This window comes from Poecile atricapillus, chromosome 7, assembly GCF_030490865.1.
Source record: "Poecile atricapillus isolate bPoeAtr1 chromosome 7, bPoeAtr1.hap1, whole genome shotgun sequence".
NCBI lineage: Eukaryota > Metazoa > Chordata > Aves > Passeriformes > Paridae > Poecile > Poecile atricapillus.
In genome coordinates this window covers 28,554,096-28,577,995 of record NC_081255.1, presented here as the reverse complement: position 1 = coordinate 28,577,995, position 23,900 = coordinate 28,554,096, and the positions used below count along the sequence as shown (strand labels likewise).

General features: G+C 39.5%; 1 protein-coding gene across 5 annotated transcripts in view; it reads left to right on the top strand.

Moving 5' to 3' along the window:
- The first annotated feature begins 3,422 nt into the window (after nt 1–3,422).
- Nucleotides 3,423–23,900, top strand: part of TUT4 (terminal uridylyl transferase 4) — a 44,382-nt gene continuing 23,904 nt past the window's right edge. For 3 of the 5 annotated variants that reach the window (XR_009277959.1, XR_009277958.1, XM_058842364.1), the window contains exons 1-8: nt 3,503–3,536; nt 11,714–12,384; nt 14,073–14,236; nt 17,638–17,754; nt 19,820–19,997; nt 22,140–22,228; nt 23,048–23,099; nt 23,644–23,713. Coding sequence is in view for 3 of the 5 variants with exons in the window: in XM_058842364.1 (XP_058698347.1) it covers nt 11,823–12,384; nt 14,073–14,236; nt 17,638–17,754; nt 19,820–19,997; nt 22,140–22,228; nt 23,048–23,099; nt 23,644–23,713 (1,232 nt within the window). In the remaining 2 variants the exon portion in view is untranslated. Of the gene's footprint in view, nt 3,537–11,710; nt 12,385–14,072; nt 14,237–17,637; nt 17,755–19,819; nt 19,998–22,139; nt 22,229–23,047; nt 23,100–23,643; nt 23,714–23,900 lie in introns of all 5 variants that reach the window. The other 2 variants (XM_058842363.1, XM_058842362.1) reach the window with 2 other exon arrangements.

Genomic DNA, 23,900 nt, shown 5'->3' with positions numbered 1-23,900 from the left:
AGGGATCAAAGCCATGACCTTGGTGTTATTAAAGATCCTGCTTTAACTATGTCGTTGTGATTTTTGATGGACTTGCAGAGGCCTTTTTTTTGTGTGTATGTACTAACTATAGCATGTAGTGACTACGGTGTAATGTCAAAGGACAGCAGTGGCTTGGTTGCTACTGGTTACTGAGGCGAGCGCTCCGAACAGGAGTCACAGCACACAGTCAGCAAAACCAGAATCACCAGCACACAGGATAAAACAGCCACATCAGCCAGGCCTGCAGGAAATTCAGCTCTGCATGCACCTGGCTGGTGAAAAGTGAGTGGCCGGACCACTGGTCTCACTGTGTGAGATGGGAGAAACCACACTGCCGGATGGTTTTCAAGCAAGAAAGAACCATAAAGCATCAGGAACTGAGTTTGGAATCAGTGTTCAGACATTCAGAGCCAAAACACTGCCTCAGTGCACTGATGTCATTCTTGGGTTGTCTGCAAAAAAATGCCATTTGTACAGTTTGCTTGGAAGAAAAGGATTTGTACTTAAAAAGTAACAACAATAGAAAGCTTTTGCTAGTCATTGATTTTTTCTTGGACCAAGAAACTGGTCAGCCATGGATGGCTGGGATTCTGATAGTTCTTGGCAGAGAAAAGGAAAATGCAGTGATTTACAGAAAACAATTAAGAGTGGCTCCAAGGCATATTGGAAATTTATCTTTTGAAGAGCAAATTACATTTTGTAATCTGACTTTGTGTTTGTTTTTTTAAGAAAAACCTGAATTTTGGTAGATCTTTGACATTTTGATTAAATTTGCTTAGGTAATTCAAGCATGACTGGCATTACTGTAAGGGAAGAAGCCATACATAACTAGCTGAAAAACTTATTTATAGTTTTTAAGCATTTCAGATTTTTCACATTTTTTATGTATTTCAGTGTAAGTAGACACCCAACATCAAGGAATAATGTAATATGCCATGAAAATACATTGATGGATAGATGGAAAATCTTCTGCCATGCTCTCTACAGGAAAGATACACTGTGATGAGAATGAGAAGCTCTTCACAGATAAGTGGTATTTTTCTGGATACTTTCCTGGCTGTAGTATTGACCAAGATGACAGTCAAGTATGATTTCCTCATTTTATAAGGAAATTATCTAAGAAGCTTTAGAGTTTCTTCAGACACATCTGGAGAAAGAACAGGGCTTTATTATGGTATATCAATTTAAAAATATTTTTAAAACCTAGTAAATTCTAAAAATAATCCTTAAAAAAATCAATTGATGATCTGCATAAGCTTTTTTTTTTTTTTTTGTCATAAAATTAAAAACAAATCTACAATACACATTTACACTTTTGAGGAATAATATTTTAGTTGCTTGGGTATAGAACTAAAAATGAGGCATCATACTGCAACATAAGAAGCAAGTTTTGCTCTAGAAAGGAACTTTATAAAATCGACTTCCTACACCTTTATGATTACCATCTCTGATTTCCAGATAAAATTTAGTGGCTTTCAGAGTCATATTTTCTCCTACAAATTGAGCCCAGAATCTGAAAGTTTTTGATCACTGGCACTGAATTGGGAATTCTTTAAATAATGGCCCACTGGCAGTAGAACTCTGCTTCCTCTCATAGTGCCATGTTTCTATATTGCTCCCTGCAATAAAACATTCTTTAACATCAGCAAAGAAGGAAGCATTGTTCCTGAACACAAAGAAAGAGACTATGTCAAAGACTGTTTGGCTTTATACTGGTGCAAGTTTTCAGAGCCAAACTGCACTGCCAGTTCATATTAAAGTCTATCCAACTATTTGAAGGAAATATGCCAGTCAGGTTTGCAAACTGGCGTGTTTGCTCACTAGCATGTCTCAATGTTGATCTAGGAGGACTGTATCCAGCAGTAAGTATAATCTAGTTACTTCTGCAATTTACTCTTTGGCCTCCTAAACCTAATAAAAATCTTTGTCAAATAGATTGGAATAGGCTGGAACCACCACCCAGTTAACCTCAGCTGCCCTCACGGCAGCACTGCTGTTTCTGTCTCTGCTGCCCTGGACTGTCCCACGTCCCTGAAGGTGAATCCCATGAGCAATACCTTGAGCTACCCAGTCCTAATTTTGTCAAGTGTGAACTTCAAGTGAACCAAACAAAAAAAAAACCAACCCAGGTTACCTCTATGGGTTGTGCTGACTTCACAATACATTCAGAAGTATGTCTTGTCAGTATTTATAGAATCCTGTATTACAGATTTTGCAACTTTTGTTTGCCTACACAAACTCCCTGAGGTAGTGTTTCCAGCACTACTATTCATATTACTTTTAATAGTTTCCTTTGAACCCCTTTCGTAGTTCAACACTGATCTTTTACATGCCTTGTTTTCCTGGAAAGGCCTCCTTAGCCTGGGCTAGGAAGTGCCAACAACAGGATATTTCACTGCCAAAAAGGGGTAGTACTGGATCACAGAGGGATTTGCCTCAGACAAGCACTTGCCAGTGCCTTTAGGTCACCGTCCAGCACTGCCAAGAGCCAGGAGGCTGGCTCTTCTCCCCCGGGACCTGCGGATCTGCCAGCAGACATGCTGGCCAAGCCACTGTCCCTGGCTGCTACCGGGGCCAGCTTCATAGCCAAGGTCAGGGAGCCTGGAGTCATTTCCCCAGGTCCGGAGTGTCCGGAGCACACCCGCCCTTCTCCACCGAGCACAGGGGGAGGGGGAGAAGCCCAGGGGAAGCGGAGATCAAGGCCCGGGCTCTAGCGAGCTCTAACCTGCTCCACAGGGCCTGGGCAGCCGATGCCTCATCGCTCTCCTGACAGGACGGTGTAGGCAGGAGGGGCCGGCCCCTTCTGCCGTGCCTGTAGGGAGAGGACCGGAGGAAACGGTTCTATGCTGTCACAGGGGAGATTCAGATTAGATACGAATTAAAAAATCGTTCCCCGTTAGGGTGGTCAGGCACTGAATAGGTTGCCCTATGGAGTCACCATCCCTGGAGGTTTTTAGGAGGCGGCTGGACCTGGCGCTGGGTGCTGTGGTTTCAGTGGCTGTAGGGATAAAGTGGCAGCGCTGGGTGCACGGTTCGACTGGGTGATCTTAAATGTCTCTTCCAACCTGGCTGATTCTATACGTAAGAAGAGGCATGGGAAGAGAAACAAGAGGAAAAACTAGAATGGCTGTTGGGGGGTAATTAAAGAAAAAAAAATGCTGCTTCTTCCCTCATCCCCGCTTGCCGCTCTGACACTGGGGGAGGGAGGCCTTGAACGCCGGGGGAGACGGGGAGGGGGGCGCGTCGCCCCCTCAGCAAGGGGGAGGTTCTGAGGCACAAGGGGCTCCCCGGCAGAGTCGGGGCGGTGCGGGCAGCTTGCCCGGCTCGGTCCCCGCCGCCGCCGCCGCCCCGCAGCGCCGCCGCCCTCGGGGCGCTCCCGCCCGCCTTCGCCCCACAATGCACCGCGCCGCTGACATGGCGGCCGGGCCGGACTGAGCCGCTGCCGTCGGGGCCTGCAGCAGCCGCAGCCGGGCATGGCGGGGGCGCCGCGCCGGCTCCGCTAGCGCCGCACACAGGTACCGGGGCTCGGGGGCTCTCTGCGGCCGGGAGCGGCGGCCCCGGGGGGAGGCGGGCTCGGGGGGACCTGTCCGCGCCGGCGCCCCCCGCCCCAGCCCTGCCCCGCCTCGACGGCCCGCCGCGGCCTCGGGCCCCGCGCCCGGGCCGGGGGGAAGCGCCGGGGTCCGCGGCGCGGGGGCCGCCCCAAGGTCAGCGGGGGGCCGGGGCCGCCCCCGGGGGCGCATCCGGCCCGGAGCTGGTGCGTGCGGTTTGTTGTTCGCACGCCCTGTGGAATTAAATGATGCGGGGGGAAGAGACCACCGCAGTCGGCGAGGCCCGCGGGGAAATGCCCCGTGTGCGGGGCTGCCCTCGAGAGCCGTGCCCGCTCCGCCGTGAGAGGGTCTCCTTTCCGTGGATTGCGATCCGCCTGGATTGACACCCAGGCATCCCTTCGCCGACGTCGTTGTGCTCTTTTGTTGGTTTATTTTGTGTACAAATACAGCTGAACGACTTTGCTGCTTTTGCAATATGTTGCAATTTGCCAGTTGGCTGAATGTGTCATATTACCTGAGGCCTCCTGGCTTTTAAGGTTGTTTCTGGGCATATCAAAGGAGGATGAGCTCGTAACACACAGAGAAACAATATAATCGGATTTAAACTAAGGTAGAGATTAGTACATTAAAAAGATAGTTGTATCTAAGTATGGATATAATAATTTTTTTTTATATCCGTGACGCCTCCACATCACTTGGCTTCCTGAGCACCGTGCCCTGGATTCAGGGGTCGTTGCATTTGCTTGAAAATAGAGGATACATGATGTTTATGGTTTTGACTTGTGCTCCCGGTTTCAGTGGTTGCTTTTTGGATAGTCTGACCCCAGATAGTTATGACATAATTATTTCCGTGACAAGAAAAGTAAGCCAGCCATGGAACTTTGACTTAATTACAGTACCTGGCAGAAAATGCTATATTAGGAGTAAGAGGTCTCTTTTACAAATACCAATTTTGCAATGAGTTTTTTTAATCATTTTTCTACTTAACTTTACTGAAAACCTTAATAAAATTAATTCTGTGATGAAATTACCTTTTCCCAGAACATATATTGGCATATGTTCCCAGAAGATAGACACAGAGGGATCAGAAAGTTCTTCCTGTGTTCTGTTCTTGCACAGAGGACAGCTGGGACTTTCTGCTCATACCTCAGCTTGCAGTGGTAAAGAAGCTGCTGGATGCCACGGGACACCTGCACTGTGCAGGGCATTTATCCGGTTCTTCCTCTGAAAGGAATTGCTGCAATGGAGAGAAAGAAGGGGGGGCAGGATTTCCCTGTGTTGTACTTGAAAGCAAGATATTCCTGAGGAGCTCCTCTTAACTGTCTTGTGGATCTGCTTGTCAGTCATGGTTCAGGATTGTTGTATTCGTGTTGATACCATAAGGCAGTTTGACTGTCTGAGAGTATATTCTGTGTTCAAGTTGGAATTCTGGCTTTTTAAACTCAAAACATTTCTACTAAATTAAGTTAATTTTTGTCACTATCTTAGTGAAATAATGCAATACCAGTACTGACTTGTACTGAGAGCTCATGGAAAGAAGGATCTTTCAATTTGCTTAGTGGATTAATGTGCACAATGGAAGCAGTCCAGTGGAAGTCAACATTTCTGGTGCTTTTGGCACATTGAGACTGTTTTGTATATTGCTTGATAAATTGTTTGACTTAGAAGTACAGAAGGCCTAAATATTGTAACAATGCACATGAATTTAATTTTTAGTCTTTTTTTTTTCCTTTTATTTGCACAGAAATGCATGCATACATGTATGTGCACTTATACTGTATCCTTGATTTGTAATTTTGCTTCTAAGGTTTCAGCAAGTCTTTGGAAAAAAAAGAATTTATCTGATGTTCTTAGTTTTTATTTGCATTTCTGTTGATGCATGAAATACTACTGCCAGCAAGAAGTAACTTTCAGATTTTAGTTTTTGGTGTCAGCAAGGCTTGACACAGGAGTCTGGAGTCAGTTTTGTGTTACAAACGATTGTGACTCAGTCCACTGAGTGTGGCTGTGTTCTTGACAGCTTTCCTGAAGTCGTGATTTTCAGCATGTTTCTTTCAGTAGGGAAAGTGCTGAATGCTGGTGAACTGGCATAAGGATACTTGTAGAGGATTTGTTTGCTTTTGCTGTGGTTTGTGAACTGGTTTGCAGCTGGTATAAAGCAGTTCAAAGATCATCCCTTCCTCAAGGATTCCAGTTTGGGTGAAGGGCTCACTGTTGCTTAATACAAGATCCAGATAAGCTTCTATGCCACAATACATACTGCTGTATTGTCATTTAGCATAGCACTGAGCATAAGTGAAAGTTAAGATCAAGGTGAAAAAAATTGGTTTCAGTGTGTGGCTGCCATTTCAACCAGTTTTATGATCATTTGAGGCATCTGGAAGCCTCTGAAAGACTCTAAACCAGTGCAGTGCTGTATTGTGCTTTCCCCAGCCTCCTCATGGGTACTTGGACTGATGTTGTATGTGTTTGTTTTTGAAGTTAGAGCTCCCTTGTTCCTGCTCTGCTCTCAGCATGAATGGTGCTGCATATGGGGAGATTTGGGGCAGGTGCTGCCCCTCTTCCGGCTCCAGCGTTTGCTGCAGTTGGCTCTGAGGTGTAAAGGACTATTGCAGTAAAACGTAGGATCAGAACCAAAATGTACAAACGCACGAGGAGCCTATATGAAATAGAGTGGTAGGAGAGACTGTTGTAACACAGGTGGTGTGACTGAGAGAGGATGGTTTTCCCGAGCTTGGCACGGGAGGCAGCAGCAGTAGTAGGGTCAGAAAGAGGTAGTTCTTGGCGTTGGGTGACGTTAGTTTGTCTCACCTTCGCAGTGAGTCATACAATGCTGTAGAAAAAACAGTGAGTCAATGCAGAGTAATCTGTAACAAGCCTATCCCTTATGGATCTCCTATCCTGCGTGTTTTGTTCACTTCATAATTTACTGTAAGATATTTGCACCTACATGTAACAAAGTTTTGTATCAGATAAAGCCTTTCTTGCTACTTCATTTATTAGGCAGTAGTTTTGTAAATTGCATATCATCCTGTTACAGTGTTATATATTTTTACATATGTACATATACACAGTTATTTATCTAATGATGACTCCTTAGAAGTTTTCAATCTTCCACATTGTAAATGCAGCATCAGAGCCTTCCTGTCTTCACTGAGCCCAGAGTGTCAATTTTGTTGCATCTTTGATTTGTGTGTTAATGTGCACTGTGCTGACTTCCTTCTGGGTAGATTTTTACACTAGTATTACATTTATTAGGATAAATTCTATAGCCTGTAGTAAGAGGGAGTTCTGCAACACTATGTAGCACTTACGTTTGTTACTAAGAATACCGATGGGTTTAGTGCTGGGGAGTCTGAAGCGCTTTAGTGGCCAGTAATCTCTGATAGTTTTAGTTTTAAGTACTTTGGAAAAACATCAAGCATGGGTAGTAGTTAGTACTAAGTTTTGCCTCGTTCATCATAAACAAAACATAAATGTGTGATAATTTTTTTTTTTTAACTATTGACAAAAAACATGGGAGAGGTTTGAATGATTTGTAGAAGTTCTCAGAAAACTGGGCCTAAGACTGTAAACAGTCACAAAAGACCCCCCCACCCCAGCACATTTGGGGTGTCCATAGACATCACCTGTGCTGCACTCTGAGCAGACAACCTTTCCTGTTGTTCCTGACTGTGGCTGTAACCTTTGTTTGCAGAATTTCCTTTTATTTTTGTTGAGGAAGTTCAGCTGGGCTATATTGGTAATGAGGCAAGGGGGGCACTGAGGTTAATCACCCCACTTACTGTTGGAAGGCTGGCTGGGAGATTGGAGCTTAAGGACAATCATAATGGGAGAGATAAAAGCAGGTCTTGGATAAAATGCAAGTCTCCCTATCTCAAAGGAGGGAATGCTTTATAGAAAGAGGTTGATAACACTTATGTTTGTAGTACTTTCTGTGTTTATATTTTATCTAGTACTCCCCAGGGAAACAAAACTTTACAAGCCCGTTCTCTTTCCTTTTAGTTGCCTTTCTACAGTCTAGTCCCTACTTTTGGACATTTCAGCCCATTGGGACCACATTTTAGAACGTATTTAAAGTAATGTCAAAGGGTCACTGAGTTTCTGTCTGTTTTCTGGAACAATTATGCCTCAGCAGAGGAGAGGTCTCTGCTGAGGGGGAAGCAGGAGGAAGTTCCATTTCCTTGTAGGGAGTAGCTACAACCCAGACGGGGCTCCAGCACGTCTGCCCTGCTTGCCCAAGGGGCTGTGATTGAGAGTGGGACAGAGGAGCACAAAATGAATGTGTAGGAAACCAGGTAGAGTCAGTTCTGCTGCTAATGAAATTATTAAAAATCTTAAAGCTTTACAAAAGAGCAACTCGGAATGCAAGAGCTCACAGTTTAACTTGGCCTTCATCTTTGAAAAGGCCCTGTTATGTCAAAGGCTGACCCAAAATGTATGTATTGAGAGGAAGAAGTGGTAGAAGAGGTAAAAATACCTTCTTGAAAGTTTGTTGGTGGTTTTCTTTTTCCCCCTCTTTGGGAGTAAGCCTTACTCTGATTCTTTGCAATTCAAATGCAAAGTTTTCTAATGCTAGTCTGCAAGGTGGAGGAAACAAAAAAAAAAACTGGCAGAAATGAAAGTGAAACATTCTAGTTTCTTCATTTCGTGAACCTGAAATGAATTCTAACCAGAGCTGGTTTTAAACATTTTTAATTTGTTTGCTGTAGGTATGTATAGATTTTTTTTATACTTTTCTGGAGTTTACAGTCAGATATCTTGCCTGACCTTAAGCTGTCGTATTTCAGCCAGATTATTTTTCTAAAAAGATCCAAGAGCTGAACTAGATTTCAGAGGAGTTACTGGCACTTTACACTCAGAAAGCAGGGGAAACTGAGTCTCTTGTAACACTGGGATATTGAATAAATGAAATCTGCTGAAATGGTTTCAACGGGTTAATCATACCCCACTTTGCAGACGCAGGCAAAATGCTCTGGCTTTGTTGCCAGCATGGCTGGGAGAAAATTCTTCTTTGATTCCAGGTCTGGCAATCTGGTATGAGCCTGAGCTTGTGAATAAGACGTGCCATCCAGGTTTCTACAAAGATGCCACCTCAGCACTGATTCACTCCAGTCCATTGTTTTGTTTCTAACCAAGTTTTTTTTTGAAAGGCACTCCTTCCCTCTCCCCATTTCCCTCTCTCCCTGTCATATGGAGATATATGTCATCTATCTGATAGAGGATGATCTTTTTGTCCTGTCCTGAGTTCAAGAGAGGTCTCTTTTTGTTTCTTATACAAAGTTTCATTAGTTTATTTTGCAGTTCGATGTGAGATGGTAATTTGGTTATGCTTGAATATGTTGCAGCAGTTTAAATTATTTCTTATTTGCCAAATCATTTCAGTACTAAAGAGCAAAAGGAAAGAAAAAGAAATCCCAAAGTTCAACAACATTATTATTGCACTTGCATTTCAGATTCTGCATTTCATTGTGGAACTCCTAATTTTTTTTTTTCATATAGAATATTCTTGTCTTATGAAATGTCATGACCTCTCTTCATTCATATGTCTTAGGAATAAAGACTAAATCTGCTTTTTAACATTACTTACATTTGAGTACATTCTTGATACGTAACACTATCACAGTACTCAATTCATTAGCTGGGTTCTAGTTTTTAATAGCGGTTTCTTTAGTTACTTTTTCCCATCACATTTGTACATTTGATTAAAGATTATATATTCTCTTTGGATATACAATTGTGTATTTAATTGAATGGATTAGATCAAATAATTGGGATAATTTTTGCAGATTTTTTTTAAAATCTACTTTCAAAATTCGACCCTATCATCGTGACACATACGAAAACAAATTGCAGCCCCACTTTTCCTCCAATGCCGGAGTTTCAAGGTAGCTTTAATCTGGAAGTGGTGCCAACAGGAGCTGTCCCCACCCTACGAGTTGTTTGTTATTGCCGGGCGAGCTCCTCCTCCTCCTGCCTGGTGCCAGCTTTATGTTGAGCTGGATTGGTTTTCCGCTTTGGTGCCGGCGGAGCTGCCCAAGGGAGGAGCAGCCCCGGCGGTGGAGCGAGCACGGCTTGGGGAAGGACTGAGCCTGGAGCTGGCCTGGCCGTGCTCCCGGCCGGGGCTCAAGGGGAATTGCTCTGTGTCTTTGTGCTTTGGCTTTGTTTGTTGGCTCGGGGAGTTTTTCTCTCCTCTTCAGGTTGAACAAGTAAAGCGTGATTAGTTTAGAATTTGAAAAATCATACTCCCATTTCTCTTCTGGTTACATGAAATTAAAAACCAAAGCCACCGTAGAGTTTAAAGACAATTATGGATACAGAGCTGTGACAGCTCACCAGCCTCTAAATATATATATATATATATTTATATAGTATAAATAAAGGGTTTTATACTGCTGCTCAGGGACTGCAGTAACTTGAATTTAGCCAACCTGGGGGAACCCTGGGCTCTCCTTACCACCCTGAGGCTTCAGCAGTGCTGGTACAGGTGGGCAGGAGTTCCTGCTGCTTTTTGGTTTGCCGTGGGAAAGACTGGCTACAATCCAAAGGCAAATATTATTTAATCTTTGTGATTTGGGGTCTAGAAGTAAGAACCAGGTGCAATCAATGTTTAATAGAAAATAGTTGCAATATTAACTAAACGTGTTTGTGAGATAAAATACTTGGCCGTTGGAACAACTTTAGGAATGGAGATTTTTTTCTTCTTTGGGTTTTATATTTTATTGAAGAACGTAATGCTAACAGCATCTTCAGGAAAATTCTTGTGGGTTTTGTTTCTTTGATTTTTCACTTTTGAAAGTGAAAAAAATGTTTAGATATTTTCAATTATATCAATAGAGACCTAAGATAACCATTTTTAGTACATGCTTTGTGTCCTGAAGTATTTTCTGTTTTGTGTCTCATTAAAATGAGAGATGGTAATTGTATTATATAGCCTGAAAAAAAAAAAATACTCTATATTGATAATTTTCAGAAAGGGGATTTTTGGTTGTTTTTTTTTTTTCTTAAGCAGACATTTTAATCTGATCCTTTATTTTGGTTCTTAAGGTACAAAGTATGTTGTGATACTTTTAATAGCTGTAATTTATAGACTTTTCTATTATTTATTTTCTTCACTAAATGATAAGTGATGGGTTCTCTAAAACCCGGAAACTTCCATGGGTCATGCATTTACCTAGCAAATACGCAAGTGGTCAGGAAAGAGAGAAACTCTGAATTCCATTTTTGCTATAGTTTTACAAAAATAATTTTCTTCTTTGTCTAATGCTTCATTCTTGTAGTTTTCATTACTGTCTAAATGTTGTTATAAGAAAAAAAGTCCAAGTTCTTGCTGTAGATTCTTGCCATCATTTTCTATATTAATAAGACTAATTCCTTGCAAACAGACCAACTCGTGCTGAGCCCCTTCCCACTGGAAACACAACCTTTGAGTTGTCTCCAACCTAAATCTCAGATGATCATATACCACCAAAAGGCCTGAGGTTTAGATGAGGAAAGTCAATCTGCAGTTAAACAAAGTATTTACTATTTGTATTTGTGGGGTTTTTTTCTAAGAAAAATCTTGCTTACTTGCTGGCAGTTAATTTATATGAGAATAGGAGGTGCGGGTGATTGGTCAGGTTTATTAATACTTTAAGCTATATCTCTAAATGCTTTTTTAAATCAGTTAATAAAATGGAGCTTGCTTGCTGGAAACTGAATTAGTTTTCTCTAGTGGCTAATTTGAGCTGTGTGTTTATTGAGTGATATTTTTTAGATGTGTTAATTTTTTTTAATTTTTTTTCCCAGTGTAGTTGCAGACATCTTGGCTCTTGTTTTTGTTCAGATAGCCAGAAATAGGAAGGGAAGAAAAAAGCAAGCTGTTGGCAGGTTTATCACTGAGTGTTTTTTAGAATGTTCTGCCATTTTTTTGTCTCTTCATAGCCTTCCTCTTTTAAATACAAATCAAAATGATCAAAATTTTCATGCGTTTTATTTTAATACTGGAATGTATTGTGAAAATGCATTCTGCCTGTGGGGGGAATATGCTTCTATAATAATTAATATTAACACCTTCCTTTAGAGAAGTTCATTTAATGTGCTGTCTACAGAGAGATTTAGCCTTTTTCCTTAATTTTAAAAATGTCTTATTATTTCTTCAGTAGACAATCAGCTACAATTCTTGCCTGCACAGAGGATTTAAAATCAACTGCAAATTGCTGAAGAATTGCACTTCAAGTGGTCTCAAGACAGGAGAAGCAGGTCTTCACTATAATGGAAGAGGCCAAGAGCTCAAAGAATGGAAATCATGACCCAAGGAAGTCTGTCCGTCTTGTCTGTGAGGAAGGCAAAACAGTCAAAGTTACAATTAATCAAAATTATAAGCATAATAGAAATGACAAATCTGTGAAGGATGTTGGGAGAAGTTCTCCAAGTGGGAATAGCAGCAGAAAAAGTAAACAAAATGATGTTTGTTCTGAAAAACAAGGAGAAAATAAATCATGCAAAGTAAATAGTTGTATTCCTGGAACTAAAGATTTGGGATCAAGTGTTCAGGATCGTAGTCATGGAAAAGCAAAAAAATTTTCTAATTTATCATCGGCAATGGAAAACCTGAAACAGACAAAACCCCAGCCAGTGGGAGAAAATGCTCCAGGCTCCCAAGTTTCAGGGAATGGGATCAGTATGGAAAACTTAACAGCTACTCAGAAAGGGAAACTGGTGCTGGAAAATCCAGTGGGAGTTCATACTTTGAAGACTAGTGTTGATCATGCTGGTGATCCTGGTAAGACTGCTGCAGATCAAAGGAAAATGGAACATAAGCCTGATGACTTCAGTGAGTATTAGTTAATGCTGCCTTATTCCATTTTCTTCTGGTGCAATTGCTGATGGTCTGAAATGGGCTTTGAAATGTTTCTGTTGGTGTTATTTTTTTTTGCATGTACGAAGTTGCTGGTTGCATTTAGAGAGAACATGATGTTAATACAAGCATATTGCTTAGAGAACAAGAGATTATGATAATAGCTGTCCTTTTTTCTTATGCTTAAGACCTAAACATCTTTGTAAGCTACTTAGTGTGCGTGGGTTTTAGGCAATTTCGTGAATTTAGTGTCTTACGAAGGGGGAACCCTTCTTAATATCATTGCCACTTAGGGAAATGCCAGTTATTACTGCTTTTCAGAAAGATCAGGGGGAAAATGGGCAAGAAAAGTTCTTATTATTGGTAGAGGGAAAATATTTACTTCTTTTCTGTGACCATTGTGTTCTTTTTCTTACTAAAAATGTTTAAAGTAGGCTTTGGCAGGTGGCTTTTTGATTTGGGGAGCTCTGGAATACCTATCATCCATCAGTGGTCACCCTTATGAGTCTGTATTTATTACACATATTTTTCAATGTCAAAATTAAATATGTTGATCAAGCTTTATCTCACCAGGTTAATTCCATAGCTCAGGATTTGTCACACTTCTTTAGAATGCATTTTTTTCTTTCATGAAAATGCTGTCTTAAGATGCCAGCCAGTGTAGACCTTCTGTTTGAAGTATTTCCCACAGCTACAGCAGTTGCTTGTATGGAAATACAAGGAAAATAATAAAGTGTGTGGTTTTTTAGCTGTGTTAATAGTGTTTAACAGGAAAAACAAGTTCAAGTGGCAGCATCCTGTGATCAGTCGGCTCTTTGTAGACCACCATTATGTACCGTGGGGACCATCTGTCACTGAGAAACCAGGACTTGAAAACTTACTCAGCTTTGATTCCTTGCTAGTCTGGGGGCACTGATCTCATTTGAAAGGAAAGAAAAAGGAAAATAAAAGACAAAGCCCAAATAAGCTTCACTTTTGCTTATGTAAAAGCGACTGGAATAATTTGCTGTGGATGTTTGCGGAGATGAGTGGCCTGTGACCAATGCACAGGCATGTGGAGGAACTGGCCCTGTGGCACTGGGCTGAGTTTGGGAGCAGCAGCGTTGCAGAGCTCAGTGGCTTCTGTCTGTGGGCAAGAGGTGTCACAGAGCATTCAGGTGTGACCCCAGCAGCTTCCAGGCTCAGGGCTGGGATTGCCTGGCGACTGGCTCCGTAAGGTCGTTTGGGTGAACGTCTTTGAGGCAGTTCTCTGACTTACTTCCTTAACAAAATGTGTTGTGTACAATAACTTTATGCCTAATATTTGTTGTTTCTTTTACAGTAGGGCATTTGGATCTTGTTTACTCTGTTCTGGATGACAAAACCCTTTCTTGTTTTGAACAATTTTAATAGACAGAGTTTTTGACTGAATCACAGAATTAATCTACCTTCTCATTTTGCGTTTTTGACAACAATCTTAGTAGCAGATTAGTCTCTGAAGTCTTTTTAAAATACTGGTTAACATACTGGAATGATTTAATGTAGAAGGTGATCTTGGCCAGTGTTTGGACAAAAAACTAGAATGTAGCTCTAATTTGTGTCTGGTTCTTAGCTGCTCTGTACTCTAATTTTCACTTTTCCTTTCCTTGAATCACTCTGAAGAAAATAACTGTTTCTTGCTTTAGGTAAAATAAAGAATTCTGAATCAACAAAAGAACATACATTGGAAGCGGATTATTTAGAAAACACTGGTGTTATTGATGAATCTAATCTGACAGTTGAACAGCAACTAGGATTGAAACAAGCTGAAGAACGTCTGGAAAGAGATTATATCTCCCGACTTGAAAAAGTAGGTTGGGTTATTTATCAGATAAAAAAGAAAATGTGTGTCCTCTTTCATTATCATCACCATATTTCTGGTTGGGTGGTATTTCTATTACAGCCTGCTGCTTCTATTTCTTTCTTCTTAATAATGAGTTACTTTCTGACCTAAGATATTGTCTCCAGTAGTTGACTAGTTGTTCATGGTGGCAGATGATATGGATTGGAAACTTAGTGTTCCTTTTGGGACACGTGTAGCCTTTGCAGAACAGTATTTTTAAAATTTTTTAGACTTGAAGGTTTACAGTTCCAGTACTTAAATAAGATTTTGTCTTATAAGATTGAGGCCTAATTCTGTGGAAACTCAGAATGCAGGACTGAAAAGAACCTTGAGCTTTCTTTAGTGTGTTACCTCTCACCAGTCCCAGTCTCTATATTGGAGATGACTGCTTGAAAATGTTCACCTAAATTGTTCTAATATTATCTCTAGTGAAACAAATGTTGACGTTAGTGTAGGTAACCCTGAAGTTTTTGTTAATGTCTAATGGAAGCATTTTAATCCCTCATATGTTGTCCTAGGAAAATAACCAAAAGTTTATTACTTCTTTTTCATACCATTCTGCACATGGGAAAATCATTCCCATTCCTGCAGTCAAACCTTCTTTAGGCTCTTGTTGTTCATTGGTCTTGTGGATTTTTAGTTCCTGGTTCATTCTTGTTGATTTTCTCTAGACACACTGTGTGTAAGCAGTGTTCAAAGTTGGACATGCAATTTCAGCTGAAGTCTTACATATAAAGAGGAAAGCTGACTTCATCTCTCTGAAATATGGCATTTTTGTTTTGGTTTTCTGCTTTTTAGCAGTAGTAGGATGTTGGCTTATAGTTGGAGCAGCAATGATTCCCATTGCCTTTCTTTAAGAATTGGTCTATCAGGCGTTTCCAGCCCTGTATATTTTGCAGTTGATAATACCTAAGGAACGATACTTTGCTCTGATATTATTTAGTTGAAGCTTATTTATTCCACTTCTCAAACTTTTTGTCATCTCTGAATTTTTGTCATTTTACATCTTCTGTATCCTCTTCCAAGTTAATATCTTTTGCAATTATAGTCAGCACACCTTCTGTTGTGTTTCCCACCTCTTCAACAAAAGTGTGGCTATTTCTGCCCCCACAAGGACCCCTGCTGAAGAATGCTTGGCACATGCTTCTAGGTACCAGTGCCCTGAGGACAGTTCTCTCAGCAGTTTTGCTCCCACCTTACTGTTCTTTATTTAGGTAGTATTTATGATCTCCTTTTGAGACTGATACTATGACAAGTGACAAAGACTTTGTAAAATTCAAGTACAAGGTCTGCTGCCACTTCTTCAAGAGCTATGACTTATCTTTAAAAAAGCAACCCTAAGACTGGGTTAGTGCACTTTGTTTGTAGCAGATCAGGTTGTCTGTCACCTCTGACCTCTTTTTTCCCTATGTGCTTATTAAAAATGTATTACAGTATTTTTCTGAATGCTAATTCTGACTGGTGTCTGATTCCTTGGCTCATCTTATTTAGCCCTTTAAAGATATTCTTAAGTTTCTCTTTCTTGATCATCTGCAATCTTCCCATTCTCTGTGAATTCTTTAAAATACAACTGGCTCTTTTATAGATTAGCTCCTTGAGTATCCAAGGACAAATTTCATGAGACCTGGCTTATTTGGGTGCATCTATCTTACACAAGTAGTAGTCTGTATTTTGAGTTTGTAATTTGAGTTCTTGCCCTTTTCATTTGAGTTAAGCATAATTAGATGATTTTAAAAAGTCTTCACAATAAAGGCAAAATAAAAGTTATTATATGATTTAGCCTTCCTTAGCAACATCTATTAGCAGAATACTGTGGATCAATACTGTAAATAAATATAAATTTTTTCAAAAGTACTTTTACTGTTGATACTTTATTATAAAAGAATGGTAAAATACTTTTTTATCTACTTCGGTCATCAGGCATCAAATAGTGGAATCTGCCAAATGTAACTGTCTATAAGTTGTTTTCCAAATGGATATTTAATTTCATCTTACTAGATACCTGTCTTAGAGAAAATAGGGGTAAAGAGAATTAGTAATTAAAACAATATTTTAAATTTATATTTACTCTGTAGTTGGAGGGTATCAGACTGGTTGTTTTTTTCCCCTAAAGCAAAGGTCAAACTCAGTAAGCAGTAAGTGTAAAAACTTGCCCAAATTTAACAGTGGTTTAGGTCTGCACATGGTAAGTCAGATTTCTTTAACTGATCTGTGGTCCACCTCTGTGTCTTAAAATGGTGTTCATTCATTGTTGTGTCACTGTTTAAACATCTGATCTTTTCAGTACACTTTTTGGGTTTAGTAAATATAGATGTATTAGAATTAGGATGAAAATGTTAAAGTAGTTTTTTTCTCTCCCAATTATTGGAAAAGTCTAAAAGTCTGGAGAAAAACTAAAGTGGGGTTTTTTGGTTTTTTTTTTGAGCCCTTTTGTCTCTGCAGTGAGCTTTTCAAAAGGTTTCCAATCTCTGTAGCTGTGATCTGTTAGAGCAAGAAAATACAATTGCAGGATGAGAGAGATAAACTGGAGTATTTGGGAACAAGCCCTTCTCTTTGCAGAGTCCTTTCTGCCTTTTAGTCCAGCAGGTCTTAATGGTTTCCTGGCTGAATAAACTCCATGGTATCCCCTCGTGGACCCTAGGAAAAGAGGTTCCTTTCTTCCCCATCATCCCTGGAGGTTTGACTTGTAGCAGACTTGGGGCTCTCCCAGGCGGCCACTCTCCATTTGTGTACTCCATCTCTGCCCACCTGTCTGTACAAAAAGGTGATTGTTCTGCAAGTGTCTCCAATTCTGAGCATCCCAGGGTATTAATCAGAGTGGAATACCATCAGCCCTTGCTGGAGGACGGCACCTTGGCTGAGCGCAGTGATTCGGAAGTGGCTGTGTTCCCCTGGCCATGCCCTTTCTGACAGGGGCAGAGCTGCTGCCCTTGCTCCCTGCAGACAGCACCGTGACACGACAGCAGGGCTGGACATGGCTGGGCTGCTGCCATTTCCTCAGCAGAGAAAGGCCAGGGGATGCTGAGATTTATCCAGTAATTAAAAGCTTCACCTGACAGGTGAATGGCTTACTGGCCTTTAGGTCAGCTTTAAGAAGCATAAAGTCTTCAGCCTTAATCTTATTTCACTAAATTTGTTGAGAAATGCAATATTCAGGTCATCTCACTTCTTTCCCTCACTCTGCTCTCTTGTCATACAGGTAAAAATCCATTTCTGCTTGTTTTTTGAAGATTGCCTAATGTTTGCAAAGCACCTTGACATTAAAAGTGTTACATAATAGTTAAATACAGTTTATTAATCAAAGAATTGAGTTTTTCAGGCACTACTGGTAGAAATACTTGTTTCAATCTATGGCAATTTTTCCTCAGCGTTCCCCAGAATACACCAACTGTCAGTATCTATGCAAACTCTGCTTAGTCCACATTGAAAATATCCAGGGAGCCCACAAGCATATTAAGGAAAAGCGTCATAAGAAAAATATAATGGTAAGTTAACATAATTATGGCTATTTTTTTCTTTCTTTTCCTCCTCTGTTTTTTAATTTTATTTTTAAAATTAAAATATATGGGAGTTTTTTGTTATGTGGTTTGTTTTCTTTGATCATGTTCATTTAGGTGAAAGTTGTGTGCTGAGCAGAGATCAACAAATTTCTGCTTTCTGTTTAAGAGGAAGGGCTTAATGATTTGTCCAGGCAGAGAGGAAAGGACATTTTTGGTCACTGCTTCTGAATTAGTGTCTCTGAGTAGTGAGCAGTTCATCATACTAATAACAGAATGCAAGGTAACTTAGGTGAGAAATATATATTACATAAAAATATATTCAGTTTTTCTGTTTTCTGAAAATAGTGCTGCTGGTAGCAAGACCTACAGGGATTGGAGATGGGGTTGGGGATGTTGTTTTTATGTTATTTTTACTTTGGCTGACTTGTGAAGCTTAGAGGAGTTATAGGAGGGAAGGATTTTGTTCATTCATCATCACCCTGCGTTTATTAATGTGTTTAATATGAAAAGCAGTTCTAAGGCTTACAAAGAGAAAACCAGTTCCTTTATCAGACACCACGGGGTTTTGCTCTAAAGAGCTGTTACATTGCAAGAAATCCAATAAAAGGTGCACAGATTTTCTTGCCAGCCCATTTTTGTAAATGCTGATGAAGAGCTACAGATTCCCCAGAATGCTGGATTTTGTGATTTAGATGGTTAAAATTCCTCTTTCTGTAACCATTCCTCAAAATTCAGTCAAATTACTTTCACATGTTTCCATAGATTTCTTGCCATACTTCCGTTTTTTATTAATGCTCTAATTCTAAAACGTGTGCAAGTCATCACCTGGAAGACTCCAAATGCCATGAATCCATTAAACCTCAGAAAGTAACATTTTTACATTATGGTCAGCAATTATTTGTAAAGGATTCTGGTTCTCTCATTGTCTCCTAAACTTCATCATGCTTTAAAAAATGAGCCAGCCCCATGATTGATCTATAAATGCTTCCTTATCATGCTTTTCATCTGGGCATGAAGATGAGAATTGAGCAATGAGGTTTCTCTAGCACTGAATGGAATTCTGGAGGACAGGGAGCAGTTTCACTTTTTAACTCTTGCCCCAGATAGCTTTATGTCGTGTGCAACATCATGGTGATACCTATGTAACTGTCCTAAATGCCACTTCATAAAATGCTCCTGTTTACAGCTCTGTGAGATACATGACAATCAAATTAACTCAGCAGCAGCTGTGGTTTCCCAACTCCAGAAAAATCCTAACGTGGTGACATAAAAAAATCCCATACTGCTTTAAAAATGCTTGTATTCTTTCTTACACTAAATTTGTTCAGATAAGAACAGGAGAGTTGAGAGATGCAGCCTAGAGCTAAACAAACGTTTTCATACTGTACTGTGTTTTCTTAGTGCCTATATATTTTATAGTTATTATTTTTTTCAGTCATATTTTTCATGAAGTTGATGAATTCATGAAACAAGGGGTTGCTGTACTTAGTCCCAATTGACTTGAGTCCCAAATTACTTGATGCATCTGACATGTTCTTGCTGTTGGATTGGGTGCACTAAATCCATTACTTTCTGGAGCCAGCTGTTTAAGCAGTAATGGGATTCAACTTACGAAGTTCTCTCGGAGCTAGGAATACTTTTTCTGCCTCTGAAAGCTTTCCTTCAAATACAATCCACTCTGAAAAACTCCATGTGACTTTTCCAGCTCAGTTACTTTTATTATGTAGGAACAATTACAGCTTTTTATTTTCTTGGATGAATTCTGCTTCAGAACTGTCAGAAAATGTGGTTCAGGAATGGAATACAGAATATTCCCTCCCCAGTTGCCAGCTGTGAAACAACATTCTGTTTTAAACACTGAGCATCTGCTCTCATTCATGGGACCACACTATTGTATCAGCAAGTTAGGCCAGGCAGATTTGCTGCCTTTGTAAGTGTTTGGTCAGGATACAAACAACAATCAGCATGTTCCAATATCATATAGCAGTAAGAAATAGTCTTTTCCTCTTAAAATACCAGTTTTTACTTATATCATCCACCAATTATTCAGGAGAAGCAAGAAGAGAACGAGCTGCGGGCGCTTCCCCCGCCCTCGCCTGCACAGTTGGCTGCTCTGAGTTTCACTCTCATCGAGGCAGCAAATGAACAAGGCATCTCAGATGAGGACTTCAGAATTCGCCAAGAAATTGTGAATGAGATGGAGAAAATTATTCAACAGCCCTTACCAGGTATTCATAGTATTGTCCATTTGCTTTAGGTGAAAATTTTTCATTATTTTTACATATATTTTTTATGCTTTCACTAATGGTGAATGAGTGTATTTGGGGTTAAATTATCTTGATAGTGTACAATATTAATATATACAGAATTTTTAATGCAGGCTGGCAGTTGATTTAAAAATAATTAACAAATGTACAAAAAGAGGAAAATCTGATTGCTCTTATTTGTCCTTCTTTCTGATGTATTTCTTGATCCTCTTTAAAGTGGTGGGATAACATAACGAAGAATATTTGACGTTTGCTTCTTTGCATTGATTTCCAATCAGCTCCTACAGTTAATATACTAGGAGTTTGAAATCAGATTTTTGAAGCTGCAGTAATGTTGACTTTGTGCTAACAGTAGTTTGATGTTCAGTGCATCAGAACAGAAGAAAATTGTTGCCATAAAAAAGTTTTAAATTTTTAATTTCATCTATATTGGAATCAGGTGTTGGTCTATATAGTCCATTTGTTTTAAAAATACCTTTTTTTTTCCCTTTGCTCTATAAAAATACAGCAGTAAGAAAGATTTTGTTATCTGCAGGATGATCAGCTTTAGTTTTAGGTGCTTTATGAAATATCTCCTTAAACATAAGGTGCTGAATAGAATAGGGCTTTGTAGGGTGGAGGTTTGCTAATCTGTTTGCTCTGTAAGTGGCTCCTACTGCAAACTTCTGTTCTGGCACTCCAGGGAGTTTTCCAGTGAAAGTGGGAAGCATAAGACAAAGCTTTTTCACATAACATTTTAACATAAATACTCAGGAAAATTATTGTTACTTTGTTTGGACTGATGAGCTTTTGTGGAGGTGTAGGAGTAATGGAAAGGGAGTCTGTAATAGTAAATGACAGTTTGTTATTCTCCTTTTCAAAGCCAGCTATGTTTTACTGAATGTGTTTTCCTCAGTTGTAAATTTGGAAAAATTTAATTCATGCACTGTGTAGAAAACATCTGATCTTCTGGCATGATTTTCTCTTGAGATCACATTAGAACTATGCAAAAATTCTTACTACTATGATAAGCCATTTGAAGAAATTACAAATTATTATTAACCATACAGACTTTAATTCTGAGAGGGCTGTTTTCTAAGCAGTGAAAATAGGCTTGAAGCTATGTATGTGTAAGATCTATTTTCAGTTTTTAGAGTAATTTTGTTGATGTTTCTGATTGAATGAGTTTGGTCAGAACCCACATGAAAGAAGATATACAAGAAAAACCTTCTTTGCTCTGAGGGTGGTTGAACACTGGCACAGGTTGCCTAGAAAGGTTGTGGACTTTCCATCCATGCAGATTTTCAAAACCCTACTGGACACACCTTGGGAAACCTGATTTAGCTGACCCTGCTTGAGCAGGGTGTTTGATTTGGGAAAGATTGAGAACGCTCATTTTTCAGCTAATTTAAGTATGGGAGACCCTAATTTCTATTACAGGAAAGTTTTCATGTGCAAAAATTTCATTGTGAATTGGGATAAATTATTGTTTATGGAATGGGATGGCATTTCTCATAGTATTGCTGAGTAGGTACTTCCTAGTTAATTTAGATCTGTTCTGCATCTTTGCAGGTAACTATTAACTAAAACACTGAATGGACACTAGTTTCTGAGCCTTGGACTATACTGAAGTTATGCTTTATAAACATATTTTGTAATGAACAGTATGTTGGAACTTGCTGATGGAATAAACAGATTGGTGCCTCATACAGAAGTCTGTGAGGCAACAAAGAATTTTATAATTGGATAAATGCTGCAGTGAAATCAAGCTGTAGTTAACAAAAGCTGTTATATAAAATCCTACACTGAAATGGTGACAGTTATTGTTACTTGATATTTAATTTTTTATTAAAAACAAACAGAACTAAAGCTGCATTTTAAAAAATCTTTAAAACAGCTTGGAAAACGTTGGACATTTGGTGATTACAGTATTTGAATTATTTGTTTTCCTGTGATGCTGTGTTATGGCAATGCCTGTCCTTCCCAGGAGTGAGAAAGGGATTCAGTGTTCATTAATCTGAGCGTGTCACTTAGAAGGTGCAATATCTAAAGCAAGGTATGCATCATCTACTAAAGAAAAATTTATTTACTAACTGTTAAATAATTATGTTTCTCTCTCTCCAGACTGTTCTCTGAGGATGTATGGCTCCTGTCTAACTAGATTTGCTTTTAAGACCAGTGATGTTAACATCGATATCAAATTTCCCCCTAAGGTGTGTAGATATTATCTTCTATTGACTAAGACTGGTGTATAAATCAAGACCATCCACATTTATTTCTCTTCCATTGCCTTCATCTTCTTTTGGGGCACGTGGTGTTAGAATAGCACAGAGCATCAAATCTTTGATTTGATACCAACTGTGCTGTGGAGGAAGTTTTCATTGCTCTTTAGATAACTATAATTCTTGGGTGTATTTTTTGTTTTTGGACAACATTATGCTAGGCTTTTTCTAATTTTTTTGAATAAGCACTGAAGCAGTATGAAAATGGTTGGCTTGACTAAATGTGCTTCCGTGAGTTCATGATTCAGACTGTAAGCTCTTGTAGGTTTTGATTTTCCCCCCTCCCCCACCTTTTAAAATTTGGTATAAAAGTGACATTCTTTAGGTGGTGAAGTTGTTGGTTCATGTTTATTGTGTGATATTAGCAGCACATTGTTGATAGGCACTCAACTGCATGTGTTTTAGAATTGTAACCTTTAAAACCCCCTGGGAAAGTCTTGACATTAAATTCTTTATTGCTGTCCTTTTCTAGTAGTATACATTGACAATAAAATTGCTGAATATACAGCAAGTGCTTGTATTTATCTTGTTAATGCAGAACTAGAACAGAAGTGTTGACTAGAGCTGTAGGCTAAAAGAAAGCTTACTGTGAGGTTTACTGGCACCTGTTTTCATGGAGTAGACAGGTACAGTTAACTTTTTCATTGAAGGACACAGAGTTACTAGTTGTGCAACTGAAGTAGTTGAAATAAAATGTAAAATAAAATATTCGTCTCAATAATCCAACCTGCTCTAATTTTGTCATTGTAGATGAGTCAACCAGATGTTCTGATCCAGGTGCTTGAGATCTTGAAGAACAGTGGTGAGTTTTAGCTCATTTCTATTTAACATTCTCTCTGCTGCTTAGTTGTTTTTATACCAAATTTTTCTGTAAACTTAGAAAAATTGATTGGTTTATGAATGTGATTTTTATGAACACCATTGCTTGTGTGAATGAGAGATGAGAAACTGCAGCAAGAGAATGGCAACCCCATTAATCCAGTTCAGGTTGCCAGAAGTTGGGGCAGTAGTGTCAGATGGCAGAACAAAAAAATTTAACCTTTTGTATGATGAATTCTAAGCAGCAAACTCAAAAGCTGCTTTCCGCTTGCATATGTACATGAGTGAGAGCTGTTCCAAGACTTCTAAAACTTGAAGCCTCGTGGTTCTGTCAGGAACACAGGCTGGCTGATACTGGTGGTGAGCATCAAAAGGAACCAGAAAAAATTGGTACTGCTTAGCAATGCAGCACTTAATTTGAGTTGTTCTGAAAAATCATGGTAGAAATATAATAATTTTAAAGATAGAATTGGGAAAACTGTAAGAAACTTTGAAACAAAGTGTGTTTTTTCTCCCTCATTGCTTAGCTGTCTACTCAGATGTGGAGTCGGATTTCCATGCCAAAGTTCCTGTTGTCTTTTGCAAAGATGTTAAAAGGTATGTGTGACTGAAAGAAGCTTTTAATGAGCTATTCTGCTTGTTCACAGCATTTGCTTGCCTGCCCTCCTGACAAGAAGTATTACTGTAACATTCAGCTAACATATGTATTAAGAGAGAATTGCTCATACACAGAAATGTAATCTAGAAAGAGAGCTGCTTTTTTGTGCTACACAGAACTCACTGG